This window comes from Girardinichthys multiradiatus, chromosome 14, assembly GCF_021462225.1.
Source record: "Girardinichthys multiradiatus isolate DD_20200921_A chromosome 14, DD_fGirMul_XY1, whole genome shotgun sequence".
Classification (NCBI taxonomy): domain Eukaryota; kingdom Metazoa; phylum Chordata; class Actinopteri; order Cyprinodontiformes; family Goodeidae; genus Girardinichthys; species Girardinichthys multiradiatus.
In genome coordinates, this window is record NC_061807.1 from 9,091,132 (window position 1) to 9,105,927 (window position 14,796).

Sequence of the window (14,796 nt, forward strand, 5' to 3'; positions counted from 1 at the left end):
GGAACACCTTGGGCTCCCCCCGGAGGAGCTGGAAGAGGTGTCTGGGGATGGGGACGTCTGGGCGTCTCTGCTGAGTCTGCTGCCCCTGCGACCCGGTCCCGGATAAAGTGGAAGACGACGAGTACGAGTAAGTTATTATAGCAGTTCAATTTTACAGCGCACCTGCGCTCAGGTGTTCACACAGTCAAAACACAACGTGCGAGACTCGGCGGCCTCCGAAAATCAACAGCAATCAAGTTTCAATAAAAACAATGGTATGCACATACAATTCAGAACACATTAGACTATAAGTGGCGATTCTAAATGACCTAAAATCCTACTCTATCCTGCCCAAGCTATTTCTAATAAAGAAATAAAAGAAACGAACGGACTTTACTTGTTGTAGTTTTCCTTGAGGCAGAGAGGTAGAGAAAAAAAAAAGAGGGAAAGAGTTTCCATGCGTCCGTGGGTAACTCAGGAGATCGGTTCGTCCTCGTCCTTTTTGGCCTCCTTGGCAGAAAGGTGAAGAATATGACGGACCGTCACTAGTCGACTGGAACAACAAAACAAGGAGGAAAAATTGCGTCTCCTTGAAAACTCCGTGGTTTTCTTTGGTTACGTGTTAAATCCACGTTTCCGATCGGTAAAGTAAAGTTTCCTGGTTTTCTTATCCCAGGAACCTCTTTTATGAGTTTTGTTCTCGTTGGCCAACGGGGAGAAGAAATGAAAGTCCACGTGGGATTTTCTTCTCCAGAATGATGCGCTTCAGATGCCGGTATCCGCCTCTCTGTCCCAACTGAAAAGCAACGGTGGGCAGTCTCAGAGTATGTTATATGGCCCACTTTGTCATCAGAGCTGCAATGCCCTGTCCTATCAGCCGTGGTGCCCGCTGGGATTTGTAGTAGCGGACTATCCTGGGGTACAAAATGGCTGATGACGCCAGAAGGCATATTGGCGTCCAGCAACGTCCAAATGGTCCAATATTAAGCAACACATGGTCCAATAGATTGCAGTTTTCTGGCCGATCACTGATCTTTTAAAAGTCTGACCTGTCGATTTTGATTTCTTTTATAACTGACTCTGTCCTGGGTTATAGGTTCATAAAACACCCTCAATGTTCCAACTGCTGGGACCCAGCCATGGATTTCAACATTAAAACTCCGGTACAAACTTTTCTGGAACTTTCAAAATAAAATTGCATTAACCTACTTCCGGCACAGCCAGGAAACGGGGTAACTGTGGACTTCCTGTGATGCCACTGTCCAAATAAAAGCACCGCTCTTGCTACATCCTGCCTCTTCCACGCCTGTAATCATCGGGACAGGAGGGGATACAGCGCGCTAATGTCTCTTTGCTGGCAAACAGACAAACTCTTCAACTGGATCCAAGGGTGTCGTACGATCATCGATCATATGCACAAGATAAGTATGGATGAATTACTGTTTGTGCATCCGATATTCATTCAAAAAAAGGGAAATTAAGGTATAAGCATTGCTTACTTTCTCTCCGAGGCCTGCAGAAGCAAACTGTGTCCCAGAGAAGTCCCTACAGAGACGCTGTCTCTACAAGCCGAGTGAAGCGGTTCTCCCGGTCTGGAAGGAGGACAACCAAGACCGCATCACCGTGGTAACGTGCAGTTTTGGCCGGCCGACCGAACGGCCGCCACTCCCCACAGCTAAGGAGGTTAGCTGTAGTTAACCGTTTGTTGACTGTGGACGTTTCTTCAAACTTCATCGTCGCTTGGACATCGTTCCTCACCAGTTCATGAGGTTAAGTGTTTGGGCAGAATAATATAGAAGTGATTTAGATTGAAATGATCTAAACGTTTTTCATTTTATGAAGTTTGGTTTTGTTTGTGTTGAACTCAGCTATCTTAGTGCTAGCAGAATATCTGCAGCACGTGTGCTCGGGTTGTGTTCTGTTTGTGTGTTTTTAAAGTTAAGACAAACTTTACTTGAAGGGTGATTTTAAACAGAAGATTGATCATAACGCGCCGTCTGCGCTTATGCATTTTAACCCTTTTATTAATGGTTTTTTAAAAGGTATGTGTTTGATTCTGGTGCTAAGCTATCAGCCTCCTTTGTTAGCTCAACGGCTAACAGTTAAGAACACGTGCTTGCTGCCAAATAATATTTACCCAGAAAGGTTGTTGGTTTTCAATCTAGTAAATAATGTGTCCCTAACATAATTTTACTAGATTTGATAACTAAGTAAACACCATTAAGCCCCATTTCTCCAGAAAGATTTGGCTCGTTTCCAAAATACTCCCTTCATAATATTTCTTCAAATATTATTTCAATAAATAAAGGCAGTTAATGAGACACCGTTGAGAATTAGTCATCCAGGAGGTTGGTTTTATTCCACAGATCATTATTTAAAACATAATTTTTATTAAAATAATATTTAATCTGATCTTACATTGTGAATGGTTGTCTAACGTTTGCTGATTATTGTCTAAGTTAGTTCCAAGACTAACTTCACTTCACTTCCAGATTCTTCAAGATAATCCTTGGTTCTCAAACATAAACATTGCATGGTAATGTTGCATCACTCTTTTGGTCATGATTTCTAATCATCTTTAATCAACTTGTTTATATTGTACATAGTCCATTAATCTTCATTATTCTTTAATTCTGCTTGGTAGTTTAGTTGGATTGTTTTAGCAAAGTAAAGAGTTTGTTGATTGAAATATGTTTGACTTTGAGTTGACTTATTTTTGTTCATAAATTCTTGTATTTTAAGAAATTGTGTGAATTCATTCCATATATGTGCAGAGTTTATGCTGTTCAATAATGTCAGAGCTCGTCTCACATCTTTCTATTTTGTCCTAATACCATCGCCTTACTGGGCTGGTATTCACAGGACAACCCTTAACAGACCCAAATATTATTTGATAAAATAATAAAATATTAATATTAAATAATATTTTCAGATTCATAATCACAACACAACGTTCTTTATGGAGAAAACACTGAATAATACCCATGGAACAATGCAAACTTGTTTTAACACCACATGAGGCAGCGCTCTGAAATATAACAAATGTTTAGAGCATCGATGTCCAAACCACTAAACCCACAGCAGGTAAATGGGGACAATGGCTGATTTTCAGACCTTTGTGGAGGTGGAGTATGGAGGGTTGATCGATGCCCCCATCAGCTTAACAGCCACCTTAAGTTGGAGCTCCAACTAGTTATTATAGTCAGACAGAAATGTTCCTGTGCTGATCCAAACAGTTCCCTTGAAAGAACCTATCAGAACCTGGGCCTCAGTTCTTCTGCTATCATGTGAATTTAGTGAGAAATGCAGCAAATCTTGATGTGATGTTGGTTCTGCTGATTTCAGGACAAATGTTCCTGTCAGATGTGAAACCAGCGGTTCTGGTTCTAAAGCTGCAGGAACTTAAATGCTGATGTTTCTCTTCTGATCAGTCTGTCGGTTCTGAACCCAAACCCGTTTCTCCAGCAGTGGAAATGGTCCCGAGTCAAAGCGTCCAGCTGCTTCTTCAGTCCCACCAAAGCTTCCATTGATCAGATTAGTGTTTGTCATGAGAAGTGATGAAAACCTGGAGCTGGAAACTGGTCCCTGTCTGGACTGGACCTCTGCCTCCTGCACTGGTTCCTCATCTTCATCATTCTAATGTGTTGCTATGGAAACATGCTGCACTCATTACATCACATTTACTTTGACTCTTCCACCTTCTAATGAGCCTCTGATCACTATTGATCACAACTAATCAGCTGATTGGAAAAATACAACAACATCAGATTTAAACCACTGACCTTTGACCCGGAGATCAACTTGTTTCTTCATCAGGATGTTTCCCTCCCTGCTGGAGACGATGCAGGTGTAGATGTTACTGTCTTCATCTGTGGGATGTTTCAGAGTCAGACTGAGGTCTTTAGTTCTCAGCAGGTCTTCATTCATCTTGGTTCTGGTTCTGTAGAACTGGTCCTGTTCTTCAGGCTGATCAGAACCGTTCTCATACACATGGACCTTATCACCATCACAATCCCTCCACTCCACTGTAGCATCTTCAGGCAGGTGAACTATGGTTCTGCAGGGCAGCAGGACCGACTCCACCCCTGAATCCACCTCCACCTGTTGGACTGAGAGGACAACAAAGGACAAGATGAGTTGGACAGACAGCAGCAGGAGGTCTGATGGTCACATGACTGTCTCCTCCTTGTCTCTGAGTCTCATGTTGGTGGAGGACTCTCAGGATGAAGAAGGTCCTGCAGGTTGTTTGAGGACGTGGACCAACCAGGTGACCTGAGCTCACCTGACGTCTGTCTCTTGTCTGACAGAAACCAGTTTAAACCAGTTTCTGATGAAGACGTCTTTTCTTCTTCAGGACATTTGGAGGAGCTACCAAAGGAGTCAGAAACTATCAAGGAGCCAATCAGATGGATGAGTGAGAAGATTGTGGAGCAGATGATGATCAGAGAGCTGAGAACCCTCTGAGATCCTGAGTTCATGAACCATGATGGAAGCATCAGGTCAGAGATATCTGTCCAGCTTCTGATGAAGATCTGGGAATCAGCTGCTGACTGACAGCAAACTAACAAGTTCTGCTTCATCCTCAGTCCCTGACCCATTAGGTTCTGGTTCTGTTTGTCCTCAACCTGACAGAGACATGAAGCTGCTGAGATCTGACCCAGAAACCACCAAAAGGTTCCTCAGAGACACAGAGAGGAGCTTCTAGAGTCCTGCTCTGGATCCTCATGGAGAAGGTCGTGGCAATGACAGGAGATCAGTTAATGACCATCAGCATTATGGGTAATGTAGTTTTAGAGACTCACCTGACATGAAATAGTGCCGAAAATGATATAAAAGACCAGCAGCAACAATTAGAACCAGAACCAGGAGAACCAGGAGAGCTATGGCCCAGGATGGAAACGGTTCTGTAGAGACACATGAAGAAAGAAAGATGGATGGATGGATGATCTTGTTTCAGAAGAACCAGAACATTGTCAGAGGAGGAAAACCTGGTTGACTCAGAGTTTGTCAAGAAGCTTGCAGAGATCTGATTGGTAGAGACAGTTCCAGCTAACAACCAGAACAGGATCTGGATCAGTTAAATCTGCTTCTGATTGGATGATTTTCAGGAAAACCGAGGATATTATTGACAGGTTTAGGACATTACTCTGGTCTAAGAACTGAGATGCTTCCAGTCAAGCCTGCTTCCTCAAGCTGCCTCAAAGGTACCAGACCATGACCTGAAAGGGTGAGAGCAGCAGAATTAACTGGGCCTCAAGAACCGGTACTATAAACAGGTTGGTTCTGGATTAGTTGTTACTGAGGAAACTCCAGAACTCTCCTGGTTGCAGTCTTGGTATCTGGGTCTAGTCTACAGACCACTGTTGATTAGGAGCTGAGATGGTGAGATGATTACTTTTAATTCAGGTCTTTCTGTAGTTTTAGGATCAAACTTGAACAAATTATTTCTAACTGCTCTAAATCTGATATAAAAGCAGTAAAATGTTCTGGTGTAGCAGAGAAAACCTGACAGACATTAAAACTAATCATCTTCATCACCTGCAGCTGATCACATGAAGACCAGCATGAACATCTACTCTTCAGCCTCTAACAGCTGATGATCCGTCCAACCTCAATTAAATGTGGTGAAAACATCCGGGCTTGGATGGCTCCAAACCAGGTTTGGGAGTAATTATGGACTCAGATTCTCCAGAAACTCATCAGCTCTGTTTTACAGAAAGGTTTCTTCTAGTTCAGGCAAATAGTGAAACTAAAGCCAGTTTTGTGGAGGCAGGACTTGGAGAGATTAAAACTCGTCTTCATCTTAACTCGTCTCAACTATTGCAAAGCACTTCATGTTGGTGTCGGTCCAGCAGGACTTTCAGGTCTTCATCTCGTTCAAAGTGCTGCTGCCCGTCTTTTAACGGGTCCACAGAGACATGAAGACATCTCAGCGATTCTGTCCTCCCTTCATTGGCTTCCTCTGCATCACAGAGTTAATGATAAAATCCTGATGTTGGCTTAGAAATGCTCCTCTGTTCCTCTCTGGGTTCCTCCAGCCTTACCTTCCTAGATCAGTCCACCTGCTGCTTCTAGTTCTCCCAAAACCTTAAGAGGAGATCCAGCTTTTCCAGCTTCAGCTCCCAAACCTTGGAAAACGTTGCCTTGAAATATTAGACGGGCATCTTCACTTCCTGTTTCTAAGTCTCAGTTAAAATTCTGTTTCAGCAGCGTTTGGCCCGGTTTGAGCTGACCTGCTCTTTTAATGCCTCTCTTCTATTTTAGGAGGGTTTTATATTTTTTATTCATCTTATTTTTGTACTTTGGGTAAACTTGCTGTTTGTTAAATGTGTTTTATAAATAAATTGGACTTTGACTTGAACTTCAGCCACAACATCATGAACACCTTGCTAGAACCAGCTTGGACCCCCTTTTCCTTTCAGAACCGCCTTAATTCTTCATAAAGAGTTTCTTATATTATCATTGACCTGCTTGTCAAGATCAAATGTTACACCTGTCATAATATTACTGACATGATCAATCTGCTCTAGTCATTGTAGGTCAAAGGTCATGTTATCAGTAGCATATTTGACATTTCTAATAACCTATGGGAATAGCTCGATATTTAAAGGTTAAAGGTCATTTTTAATCCAATTCAATTGACATAATTATAAAGGTTAAAGGTCAACAATCAAGACCTGATCAAAAATGGTAGAAATATGACCTTTAACCTGTAGTCTGATCTGTCAGGTAGGAGATGATTGAAGAACATCATCTGCTGCTCTCAGACCAGCTGCTTTCTACAGAGTCTCATCAACAACATCTTTAGGAAACACAAACATCTGATCTGAGATGTTTCACTCTACCATCAAGAACCAGGAAGCTGCTAGAAGTTCTGGTCCAGAGATAGACTCACCTGGAGGAGGAGGAACTACATCCAGGTAAACGCTGCTGAGGAGTTTCTTCTCACGATGTGTTTCAGTCGCAACTTGACACTTGTATGTTCCTCTGTCATCAGTCATCGTGTTCTTCAGAACCAAAGACAAGTCTCCATCCTTCATCTCATTGTCCTGCAGAACCAGCCGGTTCCTAAAAGATGGATGCTGGTTTTCTGAATCAATCGCTTTATTTCTGTAGCGAAAAACATATTCTCCTTCTCTCAGATCAGTTCTGATCCACTCTACAAGTATGATGGTCCAGCTGGTATCAGCTCTACATGGCAGAATGATGTTCTGTCCAGCTTCAGCTGTGATGTTTCTCTGGCCTGCAGGAGAGGAAACAACACAGAGCAGAGAGGTTAGAGAGGTCAAAGTGGACCTCTGTACCTCCACATCAACATTAGGTCCTAGTGATGAGGACACATGAGTATCTGCTCTGCTGAAACTAGGAGCTCAGCTCCCTGAATCTAAGGTTTCCTTCAGGACTTTACAGCAGAATCATCAAACATCAACCTGCATTCAGAACTTAAGCTTGGTTCATGGCCAAAGTTGATTAAAAGACAGATGTGTGGATTAATATTAAGGATTCATTTTTCTGTCTTCTTCTCTCTCAGCATCAGACGTTTTATCAAAGTCAAAAATAAAAAACAGTCATAATCTTCCATGAAACTCTAAAATGTCACCTGTTTATTAAAGGGAACTAAATAAATAGAAGATGTAAAAATATCAAGCAGAGTCTCTGTAGCTCTGAGGGACATGAAGGATCTCAGCGCTGTGAGCGCTCCTGTTTTCCAGGACATCATCTGAACTGACTTGTTACTGGTTTCACAGCAGCTGCTGGTATAGCTGGTGGCCCTATGGACACAGACTGGATAAAATGATGAGAGAGGATTCATTTATAGTTCAGAAGATTCCTTGGAAGCACGTCAGACGTAGATGATATAGTCATGTGTGCTACATGCCAGCAGGGGGCGTTTTAAGTTATAATCTTAAACATGTTTTCTTAAAGTTACCTGTGTCTCCTCACAGGAACATGGGAAGAAAATAGGCAACATGCTTATTAAATGCGTTATGAGACGTTTTTAGTGCTGCATGCACACAGAATTATGGTTCATAAGACCTGCTGACCACACTGTTGAAACCAGCTAGAGCTGCTGCACATAAATCTTACTGATAACATTATAGGCGTGTGCTCCGCTCTTTGTAACGGTTGGAGCCAAGAATATAAGAACTGAGGTTTATCCTCAGAAGGGGTTCCACCTTCTTCATCCATGTTAGGAGTAGGATTGGGTCCCGGTACCGTGGTTGTGCTATTTTTCTGCTTTTCTACGTAAAATATCTCAGATTTAATTACAGAGTTGTATATGAATAAACCTGTGCCATCAGAAACTGGATTTGAATTGCTCAGACTGAATCTGGGTTTTTGCATAATTAGAAATTAAATGTATTGGTTTGAAAATGAATTTCACTAAACTGAATTAGTTTGCTTTGTATTGACATTTCCGTTTGATTAATTTCACTTTTAGTTCTATAATTCAATTTCAGTTCCAAAATTCAGTTTTTGTGTCATACATCCGGGTTCTTGAAGCCACAGATTGATCAAACACAGATTTACTGATCCATGGATCTCTTTCACTATTGCTGGGTCCAAATTCAGGGGCTGCATCCTTTGAAGGTCGCATTTGTAGGTTGATTACGTCATGGAGAGGCATTGAAGGCTATCCAACTTCGAAGGCTCCTACAAACGACAAATGCGTCCTTCTTATCCCCAGATTTAAAGGATGGGTCTGGTGTATCCTCCGTGTCCAACGTTATCCCATGATTCATTGCGGGTCGAAGTAGATTGTTCGAATGGAAGTAGTAATGGCAGAGGAGAGAGAAAAGCTGTGAATAAAATTGGATATATTGCACGTTCTGTGAACAAAATGAACTTTTACAATATTTTTGACGAGAATGTGGTTGTCTAAACCTAAAATATCTGAAGATATTCCTTAATTGCATTAGTTTTCCAACGTTTTCGGAGATGTCCGCTGCCCTAGCAGCTGCTCGCCTCGCCAGCCGTCAGCTGACCGGGTGGTTGAGGTGCGCTAAACCCAGAGAGAACAGCTGACTCCCGGCTCATTGTTTTCAAAATCCCGATGGGTTTCCCCAATGGGAGGAACAATGAACGCAACAATTATTTTGAACATTTTAAATGGCTGACAATCAAAATCATAAAACAAGAACATTTTAAATAAAACAGCATCATAAGCCATCAACAATACGTAAAATGGTAAATAAAAACCATGTAGTCATTTACAGTAGAGACAGCGGTATTAACCTTCAGGCTCCATTATCTCTACGCTGAAAGAGAATAAGCTTGGTTCAGTTGATGGGTCCATTAACCCACACAGTTCATTACAGCATCCTCCAGCATCAGAACCTCTTCAAAGTCCCTGGTTAAATATTTTTCATGGAAATATTCCCACATCAGTGGAGAAGGTCCTCTTTGTCTGCATGAAGCTCAAGGACGAGTTCTTCATCAACCTCCTCCAGTATCAAGAAGGATTTACTGAAAGACTTCATCTGATTAAAGGCTCAGTTCCTTCTGTCTGTGGAAACAACGAACGCAGCAAAGCAGAAAGCTGCAAATAACACTAAAATGACAACAACACATGAATTCATTGTGTTGATGTTACGTCCTGGCCATGGTTCTGATAGCAGTAGCATCGGGTCTTCTGATGTGTGCTGCTTTTAGCTCCTGGAGGACAGAACCGAACAAAACGAGTTGCTTTCAGTCGCTCCTCAGAACAGGTAAAAGAGGAACCTGTGGAGCTACGAGAACAAGGAGTTCAGACCAAAGCATTTAGGTCCACTTTATAGAGACCACAGCTGGATGGTTTAAGGGTGAAAAGGAAGGATTTAAAAGCATCAGATGTCTCCTTAAAGGTGTTGAAGGTTAGTAACTTTGTAAAAAGGTATGATATAATTACAGCTTATTAAAGTTTAATCAGGCTGTCGAATTACCTCAAATCTTAAGATTATAACATTTTTCAAGAACTTTAACTTCAAGAACTACTTTTTATAGGGTCCCATTTGTGTCACTGTCTATTTATCATAATTATTTTGAATTGAAGCCTATTAAGTTGCCAGTGGATTTATGAAAATCTATATGCAACCAGCCTCAATAAAAGCAGCTGTTGCCATTTTTATAAAACAATTTTACACCAGAATAAGATGCCTTCATACGTCTGATGTATTTACAGGTTGGGGGGTTAGGAGGTTGCTGCTGTTGGACCTTTTAATCCACCAAACAAGCTGGTGACGAGGCCTGCAGCAGATGTTTGAAAGAATAATCTGGCCTTGAATGTAGTGAGATCATTCAGTCTATGTGACCAGCTGGCTGCACAAACTACTGCAGAGACAGAGAGAAATGTTTTACCAATAAATTATTCATTTTAATGCCAAGAAATAAAAGGCAAACGGACATCAGAGCAGAAGTAGAGACATCCTATGTGGTGTAGTCCTCCAGATCATCAACGAGGTCTTCCACTGAACAGTTCCTTCGGTCTTTTTTAAAAGCTCAGGTCTGCAAATCATTTTCTGTTTCAGAATTTACACAAAGTGTAATGGTAAACCTTATTAAATGAACCAAATCTACAGAAAAAACAAGAAATATCTGAGAATTATGCAGGGAAAGCAAAGTTTTGAAGAAATTAGTGACTCAGTAGAAGAGCAGGTGGACCAAAGCAGCAAGGTTCTAGTCCTTGAAACTGTTCTGAGTTCAGTTCCTGATCCATTTACTGCATGTCTTCCTCTTCTCTGTCTGCCTTTTTTCCTGCTAAGCTACTAACAAATAAAGGCCACTAGTGCCAGAAAAAAAAAAAGAAAAGAAAGCAGTTTTTCCTAAGGTCAAGAGGTCATGTTAAAACACAGCTGGTCCCTCTGAGCAGGAGGAGGTGATGAGAAGCAGGAGCTGAAGTTATGAAACATGCCAGTGGAAAGAAAATTGAAATGTTTTCAATATTTTTTATTTAGTTTGTTTTCAACAACTTTTAATAAAATGCGGACTCACTGTTACGATGTTTGGAGGAAGCTTTTTAACCTTTTATTTATGATGTAGGCTAATCCATGCATCAATAACTGGTTTGGAGAAGATCTGAAAGCTAACCAGGGCTGAGGCAGAGGAACACACTGAGCCTGGCCAGATGAAGGACAGGTAGTTCACTTTGTTTCATTTTGTTCATCATGAGGCGGATGTTCTTACTTTTTTTAAGTAGGGCCTATTTTATTGTGACCTCTAACCTACCCACAAACACACAACCCTTTTAGCCTGTTTTGTGTTTTCTTTAAGTGATGATCATTATGTGCTATAGAACAATTCAGTCCAGGTTTGAGGTGCAGCAGTTCTGTAGTTTCTGAGTTGGAGCAGATTAAAGATGCTCGAGGTAATAGAAAATGTGGTGGAATGGCCCTTTAATTGCTTCCAGAATCAGACGTTGCAATCAGAAGCCAACTTCAGCTTGGTGACCAGCTGCTACTCACCAGCTCCTCCAATGCCAACACAAATGAGAACTCTCCATCTCATTTGCCATTGCCAGCCTAACATTAATCAGATCAATAGCAGGTCTCAGAATGGATATAGCTTCTCATATGAAGATGGTCTCATCATCATGGGTCACTGAGTAATGAATGGAACTGATAACTTAACTCATTTAATTTACATTAAACCTGTTAGAAATATGTTAAACTAATCCTGAAACCTAAACTTTACAACAGAGGGGCCATTAGGCATAGTAATCTTCAATGCTGCCACAAGAGGGAGCTCCAACACAATGAATACAATATCCCAACATTCAGCTCAGCTCTAGAGGTCACAGGGCAGCAGCCTCCTCCATCTCTTCCTCTGCTCTGTCTGTTTGACAAGATGGAGTCGTGCTCTTGAACTACGGTCCATAACTTGGGAACCACAACAGCTATCGATGTCATTTGGACGGTTTTCATCAGAAGATGAGGCACATTTATGGGATTCTCCATGTGTTGAAAATATATCATTAAAGGCAACCATGGAGAGTTTCATGTGTCTACAATGATCTATCGAGGACAGAGGGAACCAACCAGTTCAGCACCATGAGAGAGAATAAAACCCAGCAGCGCCGCAAAGAGCCAAACAACAAAATGTCCGCACATTTTTAATAACTCTGATGTCTCAAAACATGAACCTAAACAGTTAACATCTATATATTAGCTTTTGTTCATCCTAAACTGTCTGATTTATTATTCTGTGCTTTATGTGTGTGTATTTATAAAAAGCAATATGAAAAAATAAAATGTTAAATGAATAAATGACCCCCAAACTGCAGTTAAAAGGAAAACCCTGACAGACCAGTAAAGTCACTGCGAGCGGCTTGCGAGCAACGCGTTAGCCCCTCCTGATCCAGGAGATGTGACGATGGAAGCGAGGGAATCATTTCCAACGTTTTTAAACTGAAGCTGACAGAGGACAGACCTACGAAGCGTTCTTATTCATGTGAATCATCTAAGGGACGAAGAAGAAAACGGTGTCGGATCAGCAGATTATTTCCTAACAAGTCAAGTTTGATGATTCCAAAGGCGGACAAGCTGGAGACAATCACACGTGTCCATAAGTAGCGTAAAGTCGTAGCTCATTGTGGAACGATGGCAGCTTCGGCTCAGCTGGAGGACATCACCAATGGAAGAAATCAGAGTGAGTGTTTTTTTTTTCCAGAGATGCTACTGATCTGCTGGTACATGATGATGCATGGTTTATCAGCTGGTCTTGATGGTCCAGGACCATCATCTTGGAGCTCTGCACAGAGCTGGCCTTACAGAGGAAAACCAGGAGGAACCGTGCATCACTGGTAGCACCTTCTCACTACCCTGCGGTCCTTTCAACCGGAGTCCTCCCTGAGCCGGGCCATATGGTTCAACCTGTTAGTGATGCGCAGATGTGTCTCACTAATGCCATGGCACGTTGGCCTCCTCAACCCATGATTCCTTTATACTGTCAAAATAATTGGAATTCATCCAATAATAAGAGTTGTGTTGGGAACAAACCTCCGTGCGTGAAGACAGGCTGCTGGGTCATTTTTTATGTGACGTCCTGAATGCTTGTAAAGGTTTAAAGTTCTTCACATAGTGGGTGTGGTGACAGTCTTCTATTCACGTCATTATAATGATCAGCGTTGGGCTCAATGCAGCAGCTAGACAGCGCCGTGTGGATCTGATAAAGACACTGTAGAACCAAACGGGTCTGAGCCGACAGCTTGATTTTCAGTCAAGTTTGAGTCTCTGGTTGTTGGTTTGCTGCAGCTGACTGCAAACATCCCTCATGGTGTGCAGGTCTCTCTGTGACTGTCGCAGCACCGTTGCCATGGTTATTTATACTACTTTGCAAGTATACTTAGGGGTGGAGACCAGGCTGTTCAAACACCACCTGCAGATTGGGATGAAGGCTACATGTACAGTGACATGTTTCAGAGTTTCTCCCTACCGCAAACGTTTAGTTTGAAGCACCGCAGTCTTTCAGACTACAGGCCCATGGTTAGGGACGGGTACCTTCCACATTTGAACCGATACTCGGTACCTGGGAATCGATACCGGTACTCAACGGTAGTACTTTTGTGTGTGTGTTTATGTGGTACTAAATGTTAATTAATTTAATAAAATCTCAAAGATTTTCAATTTAACATATTTATTTCTCAATATATATAACTTTAATGAATATATCAAAACAACATCCAGAAGTTTGTATCGTAACATCTCAGTTGTTTCAGACATTTCTTCAACATTTAAACCTTTAACTGACTCCAGCGTAAAGCACAAATTAAAACTCAGCCATGTCGCTGCAGACGAGTCGCTAACGGATGCAGGACGGCGCTGAATGCAGGAGTTGGAGCCGTAGATCTGATGAAAATCCTCTGCTCCACCAGGTCAGTATATAAACACACTCTCAGAAGAACATGGCTGAGCTCGTGGTTTCCTCTGACTGCACCCTGTTTTCTTTCTTTAACTCTCTCCATCTTTCTGTCTCTTTATCACATCTTTTATCTGTTTCTGTCTTTCTTTCTTTTCTCCATCCATCATTTATGTATTTAATGATCAAGCTCAGTCTTGTGGATCCAGGGGGATAATTTCACCTCCGACAGCCAAGCCAGATCAGAACCTTTTGTCCAGAGGTGACTGGACTTTAGCAGCAGGTCAGGGTCAGGACATGAAACACTTGGACTATGTTGCGTACATCTACCTTCTCCATATGTACCAGGAGTAGAGAGTTAACACAGCTGCTGCTGCAGGAGAGGAAGTGCTGCCATCAGAACTACATTTGGCGATTTTAAAACCGCAGATATCCTTGCCTGCTTTCTAGCAGGATGTTTTTCTGTCGCTGTTGGCTTGTGTTCACCAGCGTGCGAGCGCACATAACTCAGAGAAGCATGCAGGGATCCTGCAACAAAAGCCAGATATAAATGCAAAACAACCGAGACCAAAACAACTCATTCTGTGGACGTTTGGTTTGTTGCATCCAGATATTTTCAGGTTTGTTCTATAATAGGTGAGAACACCAAGTAGAGAAGCTATAGTTGCTTATTTTGGTGCATTTAATGTTGAATCATTAGGCTTTGATTACCAAAGTTAATGTGTATATTCATCTAATGTATACAACAGCTAGAATGCACATAATCTATATATAAATATATGCATATTTACATTTATATACCAATGCTTTCATAAATTATTATTTTATTAATTTAAGTTCATTCATAATTATTTTAATACGGATGTTGCGCTCGTTCAGTTTCCCGCAGTGTGACCTGTCTACATTGACTCCACCCTGGCTCCGACATGGAGAGACCGGCAGACATTTTCTCTCCTAGTTCGTTGCAGGCAGGGATGGCGGGCA

At 41.7% G+C, this 14,796-nt stretch overlaps 1 protein-coding gene across 6 annotated transcripts in view; it reads right to left on the reverse strand.

Moving 5' to 3' along the window:
- LOC124880561 overlaps positions 1 to 14,796 on the reverse strand; it is a 103,814-nt gene that overhangs the window by 17,080 nt on the left and 71,938 nt on the right. For 4 of the 6 annotated variants that reach the window (XM_047385798.1, XM_047385797.1, XM_047385796.1 and 1 more), the window contains exon 5: positions 3,762 to 4,088. In XM_047385798.1, the coding sequence (XP_047241754.1) occupies positions 3,762 to 4,088 (327 nt within the window). Of the gene's footprint in view, positions 1 to 3,761; positions 4,089 to 4,781; positions 4,884 to 6,874; positions 7,223 to 14,796 lie in introns of all 6 variants that reach the window. The other 2 variants (XM_047385801.1, XM_047385800.1) reach the window with 1 other exon arrangement.